Source organism: Passer montanus, unplaced genomic scaffold (assembly GCF_014805655.1).
Source record: "Passer montanus isolate IOZ18808 unplaced genomic scaffold, ASM1480565v1 scaffold5, whole genome shotgun sequence".
NCBI classification, from domain to species: Eukaryota; Metazoa; Chordata; class Aves; order Passeriformes; family Passeridae; genus Passer; species Passer montanus.
The window spans coordinates 1,552,016-1,573,085 of record NW_024369929.1 but is presented as its reverse complement, the minus strand read 5'-3'; the positions used below and the strand labels follow the sequence as shown (position 1 = coordinate 1,573,085).

Sequence of the window (21,070 nt, the reverse complement as noted above, 5' to 3'; positions counted from 1 at the left end):
TTAAAGAGGAGGCATTCAGCTGGGCCATGTCTGTGCCAGTGCACATGTGTGCCATGTATGTGCAACCCTGCACATTCCACTGGCAGCCTGAAGGGATCAGGAGCAAATTTCTCTCCTTTGCTCAAACTCTGGCAGCTGAGCTGTTATCTGATCCTCCTGTAGATTGCTGTGGTTGGAGGCAAAACACAGGGCACCACATTCTCAGGGATACTCAAGTAACTTGAAGGGATCAGGAGCAAATTTCTCTCCTTTGCTCAAACTCTGGCAGCTGAGCTGTTATCTGATCCTCCTGTAGTTGGAGGTTGTAGCTGTGGTTGGAGGCAAAACACAGGGCACAGCATTCTCAGGGATACTCAAGTAACTTAAGCATCCCTGCTAGGGCTGGGGTTTCAAACTAATCACTAGGCTTGGCTTCAAGGAACTTCTCCAGGCCAGAGGGGTAGGAAGGGGTCATGGATGACAATGTGAGGGTTTAACCCAGTCCCACAAGGATCAGTTCTGGTTCTCTCCAACCTCGGAGGTACCTGGGAGCCTTGATGACTTGTGCTGGGATGGGTGATGTGAGGCTTGACACTAACCAAGGGCTTCATTTCTAGCAGGTGGGAGACATTAGGGACAGAATTCAGTGAACATTTCCCAGGTGGGCAAGCTCCAATTCTGCCCTCTATCAGTCTTTTATCCCTCTTGGTTGTCTCCATCCTGCAAAACTACATATTTTCATAGAACCATAGAATGGTTTGGGTTGGAAAGAACCTTAAAGATCATCTTGTTCCAGTCTCCTGCCATGGGCAGACACTTTCCACTATCCCAGGATGCTCCAAGCCCCATCCATCCTGGCCAGGGAACACTTCCAGGGATCCAGGGGCAGCCACAGCTTCTCTGGGCAATTGGTGCCAGTGCCTCACCACCCTCTCAGCCAAGAATTTCTTCTTATCTCGCCTATCCTGCCCTCTTTCAGTCTGAAACCATTCCCCCTTGTCCAAAGTCCCTCCAGTTCTCTTGGAGACCCTGAGGGCACTGGAAGGGGCTTTAGGGTCTCCCTGGAGTCTTGTTCTCTCCAGGCTTAACAGCCTGAACTCCTCCAGCCTGTCTTCATGGGAGACAGCCCTGTGAGCATCATTTTGGTCAGGGCAGTCCTGAGCAGGGCTAACACAGCCCCAAGCTGACCCACAACCAGGCAGAGTGGCACAAGGCCAGGGCTGCACCAGCTCAGCCCTGACACTGTGCACAAGCTGTTCCCACAAGTGCTAATCCCATTACAAAACAAACTTCCTTCCCCATTATCAGGAGCTGCAGCATGCTAAACCAGCCCTGGGATTGTGGAGGGCTTTGTGGGGGACCAGCAATGAATGACAGAGGGAGGAGGGATTCAGAACACAGGCAGCTGGGAGCACACAGGGCATTGCTGGGACAAGGGGATTAGGAATTATTACAAACAAAGGTCTTTGGTCTAACTTTATACTCCCAACAGGGTTAACCTTAAAGCCACATAAGGTTGTTCATGGCCTTTTCCCTCCTGGGGATTAGCATCCTCATGAATAGGGACCCCTGTCACCTCTCTAGCCCTATTGGATGCCTGCCCTCACCCACCCCATTCCCAAACAATGCTCACTTCAGTTACAGGATGGCAAAGGCAGCACTAAAATACCCTTTCAAGAGAACTTAAGTTCAAATTTTCTGGGAGAAACTCCTGCTAGAACTGGAGATATTTATTTTTGGTGGTCAGGACAAAGGAAGAGGTTTTTCCCTTTATTTGGCATTGGTGAGACCACACCTGGATACTGTTTCCAAGTACATCAAGAGAGGAAGAGAGTCAGAGAGTCCTGCTGAGGATGGCTGGGGGCAGAACCAGGAGGTTTCACTTCTTCAGCCTGGAGAAGAAAGGGCTCAGGAGGGATGTAATTCCCACAGCAACGACCAAGAGCCATTTTTCTGGAGCACTTGGACACACAGCCCAGCTGCAGGCAGTCCTGCTGGTGCATGACTGCTTCTGGGCAGCTGGTGCAATGCCCACAGGTCTCATTCCTCTCAGCCCTGTGCTCAGCAGGGATGCTCCTGAGATGGAGCCAGGCTGCTTGAGCAGGATTTCACCACAGCCAGCACTGCCTTCCAGGCAGTTTGCTCCCTGCCACAGCTCCTCAGGAAAACAGCCCCACACTATGTGGGGAGCTGCATGGACACAGGAAGCCTCTTTCCCACCCACAGCTTCCAAGAAGGCAGAGGATGAGCTCCTCACTGGAGCCATCAGGGCACAGCAGGGCTGCTAAGTGGCACTTGAAACCTCCTAAGCACAGACAGGGCACCCAGCAGCATCGCTGCAGATTTCTGCATCTCCAGCCCTTCCTGCAGGCTCTGGGAGAAGAGCCCTCCCACTGGAGTCACCTCCGTGCCCAGTGGACAGAATGCCTCCCTGGGATGGAGAGAGGCAGGCAGAGCTGCCAGCAGCCAAGTGGCTGTAAGGAGACACCGGCCAGCTCAATCCAACGCCTTTTAAGGAGCGGCAGAGGCTGAGGCATCCTGGACCAACCCACCAGGCTTCTGCAGCTCCCAGCCACGGGGTGCTTCACAGACCACACTGGCCATGCCCCACAGCAGCTCAAAACTGTGCAGGGCAGCCAGGACAGCTGTCTCTCAGCTAAGAGTCTGAAAAACCCCAAACCCCGGATGGCAGAGCAGGGCTCCTGCAGTGGCTGCAGCACCCACCCACACAAAATCCCCACAGTCCCATCAATCACCTCAGTGTCCCACAGCAACCAGCAGGGACAGCTTCTTCCTGGCAGCAGGCAGAAGGGAGGATGATGCTTTCTCACAAAGCCTGCACTAGGCCACTGCTAACTCACCCCATGCCCAAGGGCTTTGCTCCACTAACAGAAAAGGTTTTGCTGGTCCAGTAGTGAATTTGCTGAGCAAAGAGAGCAGAGGGGAAAGGGAAAGGGAATGTGCTGCTGGGGAGTAACAGCAGGATGGAGCTTAGGCTGAAGCATGGATAGAGGAAATGTATGTGCATGGGTATAGGAGCAACACCAGGAACAAGGTTAAAAGGCAAGGTATGTATGAAACAGTACAGAGCACCAGAGAGAGGTTCAGCCAAAAAAAAAAACAGGAGCAAGCTGGCCCAAAGACAGGGTGTCAGGAAGACAAACAACAGGAGTGGAGCCAGTAACTTCTCAGAGGAGATCAGGAGCTCTGTGAAATTCTGGGACTTTGCCTAAGATTTATGAAAGGTGAAGGAAAACAAGAAGGCAAAAGATCCCAAAGAGCTCCCTCTTCTACAGGGAGTAACAGGCAAGTCCAAAATCAGCTCATGACTGCCCACAAACAGTCTCAAAGACATGGCAAGGACATGACCACCAGCATCCTTTGTCCCCTGTGTCTCAGAGGTGACACTGGCTGGATGGGCATGCCAATCTCAGTGTATCCAACGGCACAGGGAAAATCAATTCCCTAAAAGCTTTCGTGTAACAAAATTTCCCTTTCCACAGTTTTGCTACACTGATCCCCCACTCAGGGTGGGATGTGGGCACACAGTCCCATGAAGCAGGAGACAACCATGCACTGCTTTATTAGGCAGTGGTGCTGCACACATGGCCAAGGCCGGTCACTGTTCACGTTTGGCACAGGATGGCAGTGAGTACTGAGCACCGGTGCAGTAAGGGCAGCCTGCCTGGCACTCTGCATGCCTTGCTGGCCCAGGCAGGTCCTGCTCACCCCTGCCAGCCTCCTTACCTGCGAGCACAGCCATTTTGTCTCTCACGGGCAGAGCTAGGCACCCTCATGGAGGTACCTCAAGCCTGCTACCAGATGATTCGCCCCCGTACTCGCACACACTGCCCCCCTCCCTGGACTCTCCAAGGTCCCAGCTCCAGTCCTGGCATCCCAAGCTCTGCCAAGGAGGCAGGTGTGGAGGTGTGGACAGCAGCGAGCCCCACTCAGCTCCTCGCACAGGGGGTCCTTCCAGTGCCATGCCAGCACCAAACCAGTGCAGGGGAGCCCCTGGGAGAGCAGGACGAGGGGCCCAGCTGCAGCAATCCCCGACAGCACCGGCTGTGCCCAGCGAGCTGCCCGTGGGCTGATGGTCTGGGGCCCATCCTTGGCACGGCAGCGCTCAGCCCTGTGGATGGGCCAGTTTTGGGTGCACCCAGCCTTGAGCCTGGCTCGTGGGGGTGATTACTATAGGGTACGGATAGCCACCGGGTAAAGCAAGGACATGTGCTCGGCCCCCTTGATGGGCAGCTTGCGGCTGGCGTAGTGATGGATGATCTCCGGCACGCTGTCGAAGGGCGGGCTGTGCTGACCCAGCACGTACTTGTTCTCCTGTGTCCGCGACAGTTTCATGTGCATGAAGCCCTGGCTGCTCCTGTAAGGACAGATCAAGGCAGGGTTAGGGGGTAGAGCTGGCCCCAGCCTCCCCTCATCTCCTGACCCTCCTGACACAGGCAGCCTGCCCCTGCAGCTGAGGGGGGCACTGCTGGCTCCTGTCTGCAGCCATGGCTCTGCCAGCACCATCCTGCTCCTGGCTGACTCCAAAAAAACCCACAGATCAAAGGAGGGACATGGCAAATGATGCTGCACAGTGTCCCCTTGGGGATCACAGCCATGCAGTGGGGCGTGTAGGGCCACCAAGGGTGTGTGTGGTAGGGAAAGGCATCCCCTGGGCAAGAGCAGCAGGGGCACTTGCTGTAGGGTCATGGAGGGGTAGTGGCTTTTGCTCCTTGCATGTGACAAAGCCCCTTTTGCAACTGCTCTGGTTCTCACAAGATCCCCTCAGCTCCCAGGACTCCAGATCTCCAGCCCCACCGTGGCAAACCAGGTTTTTCTCCTTCGGCCCACAGCCAAAGGATTTTCTCCTTCCCCCTCTCCCCATGGCACCGCTGCAGGCTCCATAAAACCCGCTCAGCACAGCAAGACCATTTCCCAGCACAGCACGGGCACCAAGCCACGCCAGGCTGTGCAGGCAGCTCCTGCCACAAACACTGATTCCAAGTGACGGACTAATGGCCCTGTTGCTATTAATTTGCGTCTCCGAGGAGAGCCACAGCCTGTCTGCAGCGTCTGGATTGCACATTACGGCAAAATATTGATGACTTAAAAGCAGACAGGACCTCATCAGTGATGCTGAGCTGCTCCGAGGGCTGCACAGCCCGGCCCCATCCCCCCGGCTGGAGACGGGCCATAATGGACAGCCCAGCTGCATTAGCAGAATGGCTTTGCAATCCATTTAGAGACAGGAGCAAGGAGCCAGCTGTCCTGAGAGACAGCCACAGCCCCCCAACACGGGCTGAGGAAAAGCAACAGCTTGGCTGTGTCTTGTGTCCCAGTTGGGAGGGAACGGGAGCGCTGCCACACGGAGCCATGGAGAGCTGATAGTGGTTGTGCTTAGCCCAAAGTGCTCCACAGGTCTTTGTCACAAGCTCAGGGATGTGATGAGATCACAGCCCTAGAGAGATGACTGAGGGAACAGGCTGCAAACACCAGCAGCCAGGACAAGGGGTGGGTGCTGCTCCTGCTGAGCACCTCTGCAGGCACAAGGAAGGACACAAAGCTTGGCAGTGTGGCCTCAGCCACTCTCATGGAGGCACAAGCCAGGAGGGACTCACTCTCCCAGCATCTGAGGCAATGACATGACCCTGTCCATGGGGCTCCCTAACCTGGACCAGCCAGGACTGTCACAGCAGGGTTAAATCCTTCCAGCTACCTGACCTGCTCCTAGCTGCTCTCCCTTGTGCATATTTTCCTTTAAAGCAACACCAAAGTACTTTAGGTCAGCATTGGAACGTTTTTCAGACCATCTCCTTGGCTGTGCCTCCTTCCTCAAGGAAAAAAATAGTTTAAAAAAAATAATAGAGAGCTGCAGACAGCCAGCTTACAGCTATATAAAAGCATCCCAGGGGATTTTCCTTGGACAGGCTCTACAGAGAAAGGCAGTGGAGTAAAAATCCTGCTCCCAGGGCTGTGGGTTCTCCAGAAACTCTGCAAGGACAGGCAATGCCCAAGCAATTCCCTGATGGGCTGGAGAAGGTGGAATACTGCTGCACACCATGGCCTAGCCACACATGCCCTCTGAGAGGAGGATGTTGTTGCAATACTAAGGATGATGGCAAGAAGCAAGGGAAAAACCACTAAGAAACAGGTGACTGGCTTGTGGAGAGGTGATGAAAAGCCACCTTTGGTGATGGAATGCCACCTCCCAGGCTCTCCAACACACACACAACTGCCTAATGCCACTCACAAGGCAATGGTGAGACCTCTAGCAGCTTCAAATGCAGCTCACCAGCCAGAAGAAGCTGTTGCTCCAAAATGGCTCACAAGCCAGGGCAAGGAAAAAAACACAGAAAATTTAAATATCAATAAAAATTAAATCATCAGTAAAAATTCTGACAAAAAAAAGGGAAAGGAGGGAGCTATTCCAGAAGGGTTTATTGGCTGATCTGAAAGCTCTAAATGCAGAAGGAAGAAAGTGCATTTTCAGTGGAGCTCCTGCCCTGGTTTGGTGCTGAAGGCAACAAAAAGAGTGAAAAAAATGTGGAGAGAGACAGAGCAATCTAATTCACAATTGTGCCACTGGGAAATAAACAGAGAGGCTGATACCCCTTAGGAGCAATGCAGGTAGAAAGACCACTGGGGAAACTCAAAGTATACTGAGAGAAGCACAAGGTTAAGAGGCTGTTGTTGGGCAGGGATAGCTGAAGTGCTCAATGAATACTTATTTCCCATCTGGCAGGAGCAGAGCTAATATAGCTGTCCAGCAGAAGAGCAAGAAGGTATTTGCTCATCCATCATCATCTTCAGACAGCAACAGGTTTGATTTTGTGGATTTGTGCTGCCCCAAGAGCCAGGACAGAGCTGGATGAGGAGCTGTGGGCAGTTCCCCCCTGTCAGGACACATGCAGAAATGCTTCATGCAATTTTGGCATCCAGAGAATCTGGAAAACTTGGGGAGAATATGAAGATTCCCCAGAAACCACAAGCAGAAAACCAAGCTGTGCTGTGGGGATGAGGTTTCCCTACTGGCAAACCAGAGCAGGGTAAAGCCCTCTCTACAGCTGAGCAATGGAACAGATCCATTGCTGGGGAGGCCAGGATGGGTACCCACATTTCCATCAACAGTATGTGTGTACTTTCTCTTCCCAAAAAACTAAGCTGCAAAGAAAAGGGGGAAGAAGAAAACCGAGCTGGAAGCTGTAACCAGACACATAAGACTGAGAAGTGAGGCACACCATTTGATCAATCTGAGGGATTATTAGCACTGCCAAGGAAGAGCAGTGGGCCTCCAGATCTTCTTGAGAGATGCTTTTGCCAGACACCAAACCACAAACCTGTGCCACACCACAGGAAAGCGTGGACTTCATACTGCAGCCATTTCTGCCCACTCGTGGTCATCTCACAGTCAGCCAATTAGCACGGGCACAATTAACTATGGGTCACACGTGCTGTGGGTGCACACCCCCCCAGGCCTGGCAGGCTCACTCACTTCAAGGAGAGGGAGAAGTCGTTCTTGCTGGTCTCGCTGTTGCGCACCAGGTAACTGGCCTCCTTGCACAGCCGCAGCAGCGTCTCCGCGTCCGTCCGGCTGATGGCCCCGTGGTACCAGCTGCAGGGAGAGGGCTCTGCTGTGCTGGGCACAGAGCACACAGCATGGCAAGGGCTCTGCCCTGGGGCAGCAGGGGGAGAGGGCTCTGCTGTGCTGGGCACAGAGCACACCGTGGGAAAGGCTCTGCCCTGGGGCAGCAGCAATGCCAGCACTTCCCCAGGGACTGCAGCCACACACAGGGAAAAGGGGGTGGCACCACTGGGGTTGGGAGACAAGGGGCAGGGATAAACAGGCTGAAATGTGGAGGCAAGGAGGAAAGGAAGAAGCGAGTCTGCCCCAGGGATCCTCATGGTGTGGCCACAGGGCTCCCCAGTGCAGGTGGAAGGGTCAGGCAGCCATGCTGGGCAGGCAGGACTCACCACTGGCTCTCCAGGGGCAGGGCAGGGTCAATCCTCTCCCCGACAAAGGGGCCAGGCTCAGCTGTCAGCGCCTTGGTGTTCTTGAGGCTGCTGGAGCCATGCCTGAGGACAGCTCTGGCCTTCTCCTCCCTGCAGGGCGAGGTGCGGCCGTACCCCAGCCCCTCCGAGGGACCTGCAAGACAGACACACATCACAGGCTGGGACCCTAACTTCCTCTGGCAGGAAGGGCCAGAACCACTTACATCACACTGGGTCATCTCACACTGCCCCATCCCCCTGGTCTAAGCAGGGGCAGGGCAGCTCTTGGGCTGCTGCTCATTGCAGTGCCCAGCCTGGAGCCAGTAGCTGAGCCCATGGAAGACATTTCCAGGGAGGTTTGAAAGGCTCAGGAGGTTTTGCTAATGCAAAAATAGATTCAGTGGCTGTGGTACAGGGTTAAGTGAGATGCTGAAAGAAGAGCTTCCCCAAATTCAAGAGGAAGAGGAGATAGATGGAGCTACAGAAAGCTGCCAGTTTGGAACCGATGGACACATTCTTCTGGCACAAATAAACAGGGGGTGAAAAAACAACTCCCCGAGGTGGGAAGGAGATATTTTGACTGCAGGTACCTCCCTGACAGTGCCACCTGCCTGTCACCATCCCAGCCACAGCCATGAGTGCGGGGGATTGACCAAGCTGTGTCCCAGGGGCCTGGCCTCCCACTGCCTGTTATTTCCACGCAGGATGATTTCAGCATTAACAATATTGCTTCTCCTTCCTCCTAAGAGTTCATTATTGCTCCCTGCACCACCAACCCCCTTGCACAAATTACTTATTGATCAGGCAGAGCTGCCACAGCGTGGGGCTGCCAGGGGCTGACACTGTGGCAGCACAGTCACCCTGGAGGCAGCCCAGCCCAGAAATGCCCTAGGACTTCTCAAATGCCCCAGACAGGATAACTCTCCATGATTCCTGGCTGCTGGATGGGGAGGCAAAAAATAGCCAGAGGGATGTTTTCCTCTCTAGCAGGGAATCCTCTAAGCTGTTTGAGTGATACCTTGTCCAGGCCCTGTGCAGGTCAGCAGGACTCCAGCCCCCCCAGCACTGCAAGGAGGGGAAGGCAGCCAAAAGCAAACCCAGCTAAAATCCTCTGCAGCTTAGCATGGCATAAACCACCCTGAGCACAGCTCAAGGAGGAGGTGCCTGGCATTATGGCTTGACAAGCCCTGCTTCTGCAGCACTCTGGCTTTTCACCAGCCATGCTTGCCCTTGTACATCACACACAGGCTTCAATTTCAACTCATCACCTTAAAAAATTGGGGCAATTGTTAAAAAGCCAGACAATCAAACAGCCCAAGTGTTTGCTGGCGGCACAAAGTCATTGCATTCCAGGCTCAAAAGAAATGCATTGCACCTGTCAGAGGGAGACAGAGGCAGGTGCATGATTAAACAGGATATTAAAAACAAGCCCTTAGGAGGAAGAAGACATCCTTCAAGACGTTCAAGTCACCCCCAGACATGGGAAATAGAAAATGAGACAAAACTCTGGCAAGATAAACTTAATACAACAAAACAAGGCAAGTCAGAGGGGAAAAAAAAGAGACTCTGTGTTGCTAAAACCAGGAAAAACGACAGTGATGTGTTCATCAGGAGCAGGACGCATGTCAGTGACTGTGGGGATAATAAATGATGGGGGAAAGAAGAGGCTGCATAACAAAGAGATTAATTTTTCTTGACACCTGCATGCATTGCAGGAAGAGAATCAGAAAATTCCCACCTGCCAAGACCTTTCTTCTTGAGGACTGATCTCAGCCTGCAGCATCCCTACGGGTTTGGGAAACACCCAACAAAGCCCTGGCGGAGCTGCCACTTTGCTCTCCAGTGCCCCCACCATCAGCACCAAAATAAGGCATCCCCTGCAGCCTGTGCTCCAGCCCACCCAGGAGGCAGCAAAAGCCACGCTGGCTTTTATCTTCTGCAGCTCTGCAGGGATCTGGGTAGCTGCAGATAAGGAAATCAGACATCTGCAGCTGGCACTGCAGTGAGTGCCCACCTGGACAGCGTCAGTGACACACAGGCAGGCCCTGCACGCTGCTACACAGGAAAAGGCACAGCTTGCATCCCAGCTCCCCACTGGAAACAATCCAGCCATGGCTTTCCACAAACTCTCCCCACCTAATGCTTTTGGTAAAATCCTAATTCAACACAGCATAAGAGCAAGGTCCTTGAAATATTAATAAAGGGTTAAAAGAGAAGCAGCAATATTTGGTTTTCGTAAGTGAGACTGCCAGCAGCATCCAAAGGGGATTTACCCAGGGGCTCTGTGCTCAGCACACACAAAAAAGGTTTCACAGCAAGGCAAACCTGAGATGACAAAGTGTACCTGGGAGATTTGGCTGCTCAGGATAGCAAAAGCAAGAGTGGAGAATCCACAGGGACCTCCTGACACTAAGCAGCAAGGTAATAAAACAGCAGAGGAAACGGAGCAGTGCTAAATAATGAAGAGGGGGAAAAACAGCCCCAGCGTCAGCACTGGGATCTGAATTAGCTCCTAACACACCTGTAAGGGACCTGGGCATTAAAAGTCAGTCAATGAAAGAAAACATCAGCTAAATACTCAGTGCAGTTGTTGAGAAGACCTTAAAAGCAGCCATGAAATGTAGGGAATTTGGAGGCAAAGAGGAGAGAACAAAAGGGACAGTAACGACACGGAATAATCCCCAAAGCAGCTCTGCTGCTGAGAGCAAAGAGGCACCAAAGAGCTGGTGCCTCTTTGCAGCAGAAGGTACAGCAGGACAAACACCACACGACAACTGAAGGGGCCAGGAGGAGCTGGGGGAGGGCAGAGGGGGGGTCGTGTCTGGCACTGCCCCAAGGCATCACAGCGGCCCAGAGTCACAGCAAGCAGGGCTGCACCCCCCGGTGTCACGCAGGACCCACCATTGGCGTCTTCGTAGCTGTGCTGGCCGTGCTGCGGAGGGGTGGGGGCACCCGCCTCCCCCTCCGGGGGGCTTTCACTGCTGTCCAGCTGTCCCACCGGCGGGGGCCATGGCAGGTCTTTAATGACCTTGATTTCAACTGGATGGGGGTGGGGAGGGTGTGGGAAAGAGAGAGAAAGAGAGAGAAAGAAAGGGTTTAGAAAAAACCATCAGCGACACCAGAGGCCCACAGAGAAGGAGAGCAGTTGGGGAGGAAAGACCTGAGGAAAAAATTCCCAGGAGCCCTACATCAGCTTGGCCATCTCATCCCCTCCACAGCACCGAGCAGGGACAGGCCTGAGGTGGGGCACATTCCCAATGGAGAGACCCTGCTCCTCCATCAGTTTTTCCAGCCAACCCTCTCTGGGGTTTGGGGGAGCCTGCAATCACCCCGTTCCACGTACTTGCTTGTCTGGGGGTCTTGGCCAAGCATCCCAATGCCATCTGTCCTGCCTGTGCATCTGTCTTGCCCTAGGTACCTGCCAGCGGCAGCTGCCCATCAGCAGGGGTCCCATGGACCCCCCAAAGGGGAAATGGGCCAGCAGAGATATTGTGGCATCACCAAAGAGAAAAAACACCCCATGAAACACAGCAGGATCTGCTCTGGCTTCAGAAAAGACAGGCAGCAGGTCCCACGTGGCCTAGAGAACAGCAACCTGACAACCTCAGGACTCAGAGCAGGCCTGAAGCACCCTGGGCAGCACGCACAGGTGAGCCAGACCTGTGAACACACCACCTCCACCCAGGGATACCAAGGAAGGCAGCTCCATCCAGAGCACAGACACCTCAGCACAAACCCAGCCCAGCAGAGCACGGTGTTCCATGATGGAGCCCGACACGCCAAATCCTTGGCACAGGGTGCTGTGGGACCTGCTACCCCAAGCACAAGTGACACTGTGACACTGGGCCCAGCACACACATCCCACAGGGTGCTGTGGGACCTGCTACCCCAAGCACAAGTGACACTGTGACACTGGGCCCAGCACACACATCTCCAGCTCACAGTGGGGACCTGCTACCCCAAGCACAAGTGACACTGTGACACTGGGCCCAGCACACACATCTCCAGCTCACAGTGTCCAAACCCAATAGGTGAACCACTCCCCATCCCTAAATTTCCACATCTCTCTCTGCCATCTTCTCCACACAGTGCCACCAGCCTGAGCACCCTCAGCACCAGCTGCAGCACAGACACACAATGCTGCAATTAAAATGCATCCTAGATAAGAGCGTAGCAATTAGCCAGCGCCGGCAAGGAGCCAGCGCTAATGCGCAGCATGGATTTCCTCATTACCAAACACAAACACAATCGATCCCACAGCACGGATAAATAGGTCAGGGGGGCTGGACAAAGGCTCCTTGGGTACCCTCCTGCCCTGAGGAAGGAGTCCTGCTCGAGTCCAGGGTAGAACCTACCCCTGCAAGGCTGAGGGTGTTAATTTGCACCACAGGCTGTGATTGGTGCATGGAAGAGGCAATGGGACACAGGTGTTGGACAGGTTACCAAGGCAGATCTATCCATCACTCTGTCCAGCCTGGCTCCCTGCTCACAGAAACAGCTTCTGCAAGAGCACAAGTACACCCTGAGCTATGAAAATGCAGAGACCGACATTACTGACCCCCAGAAGATGAAGGAACCCCAAAGATCCAGCTTCACAAGAAGTGTAGTTTGCTTTATGGCTGCTCCCATCACTCACCCGCGAAGGCTTTGGAGATCCGCTCCTTCTTCCATTCCCAGGGCTGGTCATACTCCTCTGGTGGCCTCTCGTCGTCCTCGGGCAGCCGGGACTCCCTGGGCCTGGGGCAGTCACTGTCCATGTCCAGCACGGGCTCGTAGGGAGTGTCGTAGAGGTGCAGCGGTCGGGCGGGAGCCTCCCGCAAGCCCTTCTGGCGGATCTCTGCCCAGAGCAGAGGGAAAAGACCATCAGCCTCCTGCCCAACACAGCCACGGTCCCCAAACGGTGCTAGATGACAGGGATCAGTGTCACCCGTGGTAAAATGGGGTAGGGAGCAGCAGCAGAGGAGAGAGCAAGCAGCTGCCAGGAGCAGGACAGCTGCTCAACAGCACCAAGATCCCCACAGTCCCACACCCCAACTCCTGGGAAGGCTGGCAAAATGGGGTCCATGCGGACAGAGTACCCTGAGCCTGACTTCCTGCAACCCACACCCCAACTCCTGGGAAGGCTGGCAAAATGGGGTCCGTGGGGACAGACCCTGAGCCTGATTTCCTGCAGGCAGTGAGGCTGGGTTTCCCCCCTGGACACCCAGAGTGGTTGGTTTAATGAAACGCCCTTCCCTCAAGCAAAACAAAGTCTCTCCCACAGGCACAAGCAGTCTCTCCACTGCTTGCTGGTTTTTCCAAGAAATATAATGGACTACTTCAAAAAGCCACAAGCTTTCCAGAAACCACTTACTCCAGGAAAACCACAGAGCTGCAGAGCAGAGCCAGAGCCAGCATGGTGACCCTGAGCACTGCCTTCAGAAGCACATGCTCCCAGCTCACCAGCTTTCCAGCCCTAGACAGGCCCACTGAGGGCCCTGCTGCTGCAGCAGACACAGCATGCTCTGCCCCAGTCCTAACTGAATTAAATAGCTCCCATATCCATCTCAGTTTTAAGCCAGATGCATGGAATGTCAGGTCTCTCCTGACTCAGCCTAGCAGCTGGGGTCCTGGGGGACAGCATCGCAGGGAGAGATGTGCCTGCAGTGCTCAGACAGTCTTTGCATGCTCCTGCAAACCCAGTGCACAAGGATAAAGCTGGGAAAATTTGCCTGCAAAATGGCAGTCCCCCACCAGAACCATCACCCAGGTTTGCCTTATGTGGGGGCTGCAAGGAACAGAGTGCAGTGGCCACCAAACTCAGGGATCAGAGGTGTAAAGAGTGGCCTTTGTGTGATGCCTTCCACCTTACCAGCCATCATCTTCTGGGCTTCATATGGCTCCATATATCCATCATTCTCCATCACCTTCTCCAGCCCTGCCTGGCTACCTGCCACCTGTGCCGCATCAAAGGGATCTGCATAGTCCTCCAGAACAGCCAGCTGGAAAAGGGGAAGAATAGGAAAAGGGTTAAGGCACTCTCTGCCTTTACTAGGAGGTGAAAGGCAGAGCCCACCATGAGCTCCTCCAGCAGCAGCCAGAGTGACCACTGAGAACCCAAACCCACACCGTGGCAGCCCTGCAGAGCCCAGCAGGCAGCTGACAGCTTTCCAGGCACCAGCACTCGGCCGTGGAAATGCTCCAGCCTTTGTCCTGAAAGCTGAGATTGGAGCCAAGCAGAGCAGAAGGCAGCTCTGCCCCTCCCTCACCATCAGGCCCCAACTGCCAGCACCCACATACATGCCCTGGCCCGGTCCCCACTGCAGCACAGGGCTGCCAGCACTGCTCTACCCCTCCATGGCACACAGATGCTCTCCTCACACAGCCACATTTCCTCTCCCAAGGTGGAGAAGGGGCACAGATCCCAAAACTGGGGTGTCAGCTGGCACTGGCACAGCTAGGAACTTACTGGTTATTTTCCAGGGCTCCTGTGCACTCATTCAAAGAGCTTTTCTAACAAAAGGGCTAAGAATAGCCTATGGTTTCCTCTCCACTCCTTCCCAGGCCACCACAGCATCTCCAGACACATCCTAAGTTAAGACAAGATAAAACCTTCCTCCAGGAAGCCGAACCAGGAGTTTCTCAAGTGCCATGTCACAAGGTCAGCACTAAATTCCTGAGGTTTGTGCTTACTAGTGCAAAGGAGAGGATCCTGCAGTAGGATATGGGGGATGTCCCAGAGCTCAATCCCCTCCAGCTCTGGAGGCACATACCTGCTCTAGCATCTCAGCAGCTTCCCAGTCAAGGCACCCCATCACATGACCCACAGTCCTCAAGAAGCCTGGAGCTGTACATCCCACCTCCAGCCCAAAAGTCTGCTCCCAAAGTAAGACCAGGTAATATTTCCACAGCAATCAAATGTACCCAAGCACCTCAGCAGGGTCTGGTCACCTACCAGGATGTAAATCCCCAGCTTGGGGGGATTTGCTACCACAAAACGGGCTCTGCAGATGTCCCACAGCAAGGACCAAATGTCCCAAGCATGGTGTGGCAGCAGCCTGATCCCACCTGATGCCAAGCTCCATCCTCACCACTATGCTGCCCTGTCCTGGCCAGCCACGAGACCACGGCTGCTCACACATTCCTCTGCAGCTCCAATAATCAGCTTAAAACAAAAGATTTCTCCCTCCTTCCTGAGCAAGATGCCCAACAATAGCCTGTGACAGAAAGCCCAGCAGGAAAAGGGAACAGGAACTGGAACTGTAAACACCTCCATGCAGTCCCAAGACTTGGCACCCCTGTGAGCTACACGAGGCTCTCTGTGCCTGGCTCACCACCTCCTCCCTAAATGTCCCAGCTCCATGGGCAGCTGATGCGTGGGGAACAGGGTCAGCTCTCCAAGCCTGGCCCCCCATGCCAGGGGCACAAGCACTTGCTTGTGATCATCCCCAGGCCACATCCCAGCTGCCCCACAGGAGCAGAAGAGGGTTCAGACATGGGGCTGCAGGTGGCAGAGGACAGATGGTGTCAGAGCACCAGCTCCACCCCAGGCAGGGCACAGCCAGCCCCCCCTCTGCAGGGGGAGAGGCAATCTGCTCTCACCTCTATCACCCAAGGGGTGCCAGGCATCACTCAGGCCCTGCCAAGCACGGGGGACACAAAGGAGCAGTGAGCCCAGGGGTCTGCAGCCCTTTGCTTGCCACCTGAAATTTCCCAGGGCAAACACAAGTCGTTGGTGACTTTGGTGAACCAGGACCTGCTTCCCACTGCTGCCTGAGAGATCAGTGAAGCTGCTCCAGACAGCCAGGACATCCCCTGGCCTCTCCCCTGCCTCAAAAGCTGCAAAGGGTCTTGCTGCACTTCAACACCTGCAGAGCACAGCCCTGTGACAGCAGCAGCATCTTCACACATGTGCTCAAGACCATGGAGGCATGGGCATGCCAGCAGCATCCCTGCACATGCAAATGCACCAGCCCAACGGCCAGGGTGGGTGAATGGGCTGTGCCATGCTCAATGCTAACTTTAGCAGAGCTCTCATGGCTCCAAGCATGCTCAGGGGCTGTGAAATGCAGTTTGCTGACCCTCCTGGGGTTAGCTGTCTGTTCCTCAGTCCCAAACCTGCCATGAACCACATTTCCTAGACAGGCACAGACCTACCTTGCTGCTGGTGGCAGCCCTGGACCCTCCCTCTGCTCCATACATACACAGCAGCTTCAGACAGTGTTGGGAGGCTAACCTGCATGCAGTGCTCACTGTCACAGAATCATTAAGACTGGAAAAGACCTCAAAGGTCATCAAACCCAACCTTATTTCCAAATGTATTTCCTCGTGTTTAGGCCTGGCTTCCCAGGGAGGAATGCACAAGCTCCAGCAGGCTCACAGAGTGGCTCCCATACAGATGCTTCCAGGTCGAGAAAGCAGAGGATGGTGGAGAATCCTAAGAGGTCTCTGTCAAGACCCCTAAAACTGGTTATTTTGCCTGCAGAAGTTTGCAGAGGCACTCAGCAAAGATTAGATGGAATTTGTTGGGAGAGGATGTGATTTGCTGAGTTCAGCACAGACCCAGAGCAAATGGCTCTGATTAGAAGGAAGCTCCTTGGATTTGGGGGAATTTGCCACACTGGTTTGCTTTTCCACTGCCTCAAGGATGCCACTTCATAGGAACAAGGTCTCCCAACTGTAGGGTGATGAGAACTTAAATCCATTTGTTTTTCAAATTGTTTGATACGACAGCAGAGAGCCAGAACAGGTGGGAAGACAACTACAGAGAAGGTGGGGAGGCAATTACCACCTCCAGGAGCATCACAACCTTGGGGTGGACAAGCGAGCCCACGAGAATGGTGCCTCAAGCCCCAAGACTGAGGGGCTGCAGCCTCCAGCCAGTGCCAGGAATGGGGCAAACAGCAGGGATCAATTACTGGGCACATCCCAATGCCCTTGCACATGGGGCTGTATTACGGTTGCCCAGGAAACTGAATCTCTGACATTTCCTGATGTGAGTACTGGACTTTATGAGCCATGCAGGGCTCTCAGCAGCAGCCACAGTGCAAACTGCTGCTCCCAAGAGCGGGAGGGGGCCACAGACACTGGCAGGGCAGCTCCCAGGGGTGCCCTAAGCCCCCCCAGTTTGCTCCAAGGCCAGGCATTTCCATGCTTTGCTCATGTTCCATGCTGCTGAGGGAGCTGCTCACTGCCGGCCGATCCCACCACACGGCTGTGGAGGCATCGCCTGCTTATACACAGCACAAGCTTTGCTAGATTTGAAATAATTTGGGTGCAGAGCAAAAGCCACCATTCCAGGGCAGCTCCAGTCCTTCAGGGAGCAGCCAAGCACCACTGGCACCTGGACACGTATCCTGCTTGAGCACGAGTGTTTTTCACATGTTTATCTGCCACAGCAATGCACACCCAGATCTCTGCTGCAGCACTGAGGCTGGTCTCACTCTATTATACATGCTAGCAAGTAAGGGGAAAAGAAGAAAATCAAAACAAATTTAATGCAAAGAACCAAATCATCACTGGGTTCTCACAGTCACACAGCTTTTATGCTGCCCACCAGTGAAGGTGACAGATCCCAGCTCTTCAAGAGCATTCACAGTTCAGACACCAAAATCCCAGGGCAGAGCTGGGGTTCTTTGTCCCATCTTGCTCAGAAACATTCTACCTGCCACCACCTTCAGCTACAACAAGATGTTTCACTCTACACAGAGGTTTGCAGAGGATTCCCGGGGAGATCCTCCACCTTAAAAATGAGCTTCCTGCCCTGGAGGTAAAGCACATTCGGGTCTCCTCAGAAGATTGGTAAATTGAGCAACCTCCATCAGGTGCAAAATTCTTTCAGTTTTACACATCTGGCAGCTCGGCTTTTGGCAGACACTGAAGCCAAACCCAAAAGCAAGCACAGTGCTGACCTTCCAGGAAGGGTCTGGTGCACGGCCCACAGGGGACAGCTGGGCTGGGCAGGGAGCCCAGGGCTGCACCCGGGGCACAGGAGGAGGGCACAGGCACCGACAGCGCAGCACCGGCAGCGCGTAAGATGACTCAGATGGAGGAGGCTCTCGCAGGAAGGACACACACCCAAGAGCTTCCTGACCGCCTGTTCCCACACCCTGCGGCACTGACCCTGCACTCCAAGAGCAGCAGGGACTGCTCCCAGTGGGCACAGGACAAAGATGTCCTCAGGCACTCCCCAAGGCCACCTCAAGCTTGTCCTGGGTGCAGGCAGGAGCAGCGCATCTCTCCCACTGCATCCCAGTGGCGTTGCTTCTTGTCCCTAATCCAAACACAGCAGGGAAGACACCTCCAGAATATCCACCTGGCTCAGGTGAACAGCACAGGGCCAGGCCATTGTCCACTGCTGTGGGAAGGCCTGGCACACCAAGCAGACTGAGGAGGACATTGCTGTCCACACCATTTCCAGCAGAGCTTGGAAAGCAGCACCAGCCACTGCAGAGCTCGCTCTAATGCATCCCCACAGGATGCTGCAGATTCCAGAGAAGGTGCAAAGATGTGACAGCTCGTGCTACAGCAGCAAAGCATCGTGCAGCATAGGCAGGAATGATTCCTGCACCAAGATGTTCCTGCCCTTTCCATTCTCCAGAAGAAGCATGACAGCTACAGCAGGCACAGGGTGCCCAGGGAGCACAGACAGCCCCCAGCCACAACAAACCACATGGGCTCAGCCAAACCACACAATCAGGAACCAGTGACTGCTCTTTCCACTTGTCTCCATCCTAATCATCCTCTCTTGGAAGGGCTGCATATTTTACTGGAGTGATTTTCCCCATCAGTCCTTAACAAAAACCCTCTCTGCTCCAGCAGCTTTGTCTGTACACAGAATTGTACTTCTCCTTTAACCTCCAGCATCACCACAACCCAAGAGGTCTGTAGTCTCAGTCCCTGCAGCACGTAGGGAACAGTGCCTCTTCCTAAGTCTGTGCACACTGAGCCCCCTGCACAACCATCATCTCAGCACAGGCTCCAGCCCAGCTCCAGTATCCCTTCCCTGTTCCAGGACAGCTTGACATCACCCAGAGTAAGGGTCACAAGCAGAAGTAACCCCCCAGCAGGCACTTCCATCCTCCTGCGCCACCTTCCAAAAGAGCCACCATGATGTTGGAGGAGCTGGGGAACCCTCCCACTGCTCAGCCCAGTAGATGAGAGCTGCAAAGGGCTTTTCAGCCCAACACAGTTGCTCTACATGGTGGATGTTCCCTGGCTCCTCCAGGAAAACTGTATTAATGGACAGCTGCAAGCACTATCAAATATTCCCACTTTTACTCTGGTTTTGCCCAGGCACTGGAGCTCTGTGTCCATCACATACCAGAGCCCTAAAGAATTAGAAGTCTCCTCCCTACAGTGGCATGCAAGACCATCAGTAATCTAATCACTGCCTATCTTGAAAAATGAAGGGTCTTCAGCCTAGCGCGGTTTGAGCACAGTTTCCCCAAATGCATCCCAGCTTCTGACTTTTCTCCAAACTTCTCAGATTCTCCCCAGCCTTTGGATCCCCAAACAGCCTGGCTGTATCTGTCAGCAGTCCCTGCTTCCCACAGCTCTGGCTCAGCCCTTTGCACATCACAGCACGAGTCCACATGCTCCTGCTCTGATCCTGCAACACATATTCCAGAGGAAAAACCATCCAGACTGCCTCAGCAAACCACAGCACCACGGTGGCTCCTTTGGTCCCTACTACCAGTGCCACCCTCCTCATCCCCCTCTGCTGCCCGCAGCAGCCAGCTTACCCAGCTCAAAGGGGGAGCTCTGCTGGGCCACTCGAGAAATCTCCTAAAAGCAATAAGTCAGTAAGGCAACTTCCCAAGATCCACCAGCAACAAGTTTTTCTATCTGCTTAAAACATTCTCTAGCAGATTCTTCCCGGTGCTCATTTCATTGTGCCGCCCGGCAGTGCCAGGACCACGGATGGCATCACTGACTGCATCCGCGATTCCCTCCGCCAGCCAGATCTGCAATCCCGTCGAGTTCGCCTGACAAGCCCCGTCTTGCAGGCGGCAGCGCCAGCGGGCACTAATTACCCCCTCTGCCTTTATTTGCGCAGTCCCCGCATCAGCCTCTCCTCCAAAGGGAGGCCCGGCACCAACGGCCGCAGCCCCGCTCGGGCTCATCCTCCATCCTCCGCTCTGAGCCCGTCTCCCCATGGGGAGCTCCTGCCCAGCCCCTGCCTCTCACCGGGGATGTTTCTCGCCTCCTTGCCAGCAGCAGAGCTCCAGGCTCTGCTCTCAACCCTGGAGAAGCTGGCGGGGGGGGGCGGCAGACAAAGAGGCGCTGAGGCTCCCTGACAAAGCAGCACGGCATCTCTGGGGGTCCGGCCGCCGCCGCCGGCACGGGCAGCCCGGGCAGGCGGGCAGAGGGAGATCCGCCGGGCACGGAGCGCTGGGAGGCCCAGGGTCACGGCCCCAGCGTCGGAGGGCACGGCAGACAGCGCTGTGCTCCCCTGCGAGCGCGCTTCCCGCTGGGGATCATACCTGCCTCCCGCGGGAGCCGCAGGAGATGCCGGGGCCGCCCCCGTTCCCGCTGACGAGTGCCCGGCATGCCGGTGCGGCCGGGGCACAGGGGAACGCGGCACGGAGCCCCGCGGAGCCTGCCCGTGCCCCCCCTCGGGGCTCCAGGATCTAACCCTGCCCCTTACTGCGGATGCCAAGAGTCTGGCGGGACCACCGAGGCCATCTCCGTGACCGAGGGGCTCAGGCTCCACCTGCCCCCAGGGTCCTGCTCCTGCTCCTCCCGGCAGGGAGCCCCCGGCGCGGTCACTCGGGACATCGCAAGTGGCGGGGTTCCGCGGGCAGAGCACCGCGGCCCCGTGTGCGGTCACTCACCTCCTGCGGCGGCTCGTCGGGCGCTTCGGGACCGGCCGGGGGCGAGCTGGGGGGCGCCGGCACCGGCGGCGGCGGCGAGGGGCTGGCGGGCACCTTCTCCACCGCCTCCACCTTGATGAGCCGGTGCTTGGGCGAGACGTAGCGGGGCCCGTCGGGGGCGGCGGCGGGCGGCGGGCCGCTGTAGGGGTCCTCGAAGTCGCGCTCCTTCTGCAGCCGGTAGGCCGCCACGATGTCGGGCTGGGCGGCGGCCAGCGGCTCGGCCGCGCCCCCGGGCGGCAGGGGCGGCT

At 55.3% G+C, this 21,070-nt stretch overlaps 1 protein-coding gene across 1 annotated transcript; it reads right to left on the bottom strand.

The window, feature by feature from the left end:
• Positions 1 to 1,690: 1,690 nt before the first annotated feature.
• On the bottom strand, positions 1,691 to 20,917 carry SHF (Src homology 2 domain containing F). The gene is made up of 6 exons (XM_039723341.1): positions 20,784 to 20,917; positions 13,820 to 13,949; positions 12,605 to 12,805; positions 7,951 to 8,122; positions 7,472 to 7,591; positions 1,691 to 4,357 (listed from the first exon to the last, which is right to left on the bottom strand). The coding sequence occupies exons 2-6, from the start codon at positions 13,869 to 13,871 to the stop codon at positions 4,171 to 4,173; spliced, it is 732 nt and encodes a 243-aa protein (XP_039579275.1). The 5' UTR covers positions 13,872 to 13,949; positions 20,784 to 20,917; the 3' UTR covers positions 1,691 to 4,170.
• Positions 20,918 to 21,070: the final 153 nt, after the last annotated feature.

What these genes read in the sequence shown, in the direction of transcription:
- SHF (XM_039723341.1), bottom strand. Translation starts at nt 13,871, where the DNA reads ATGGAGAATGATGGATATATGGAGCCATATGAAGCCCAGAAGATGATG. An exon ending in AGCCCAGAAGATGATGGCTG is followed by an intron (nt 12,806 to 13,819) that starts GTAAGGTGGAAG and finishes TGCTCTGGGCAG; the next exon opens with AGATCCGCCAGAAGGGCTTG. An exon ending in CTGCCCCTGGAGAGCCAGTG is followed by an intron (nt 7,592 to 7,950) that starts GTGAGTCCTGCC and finishes CTCTCCCTGCAG; the next exon opens with CTGGTACCACGGGGCCATCA.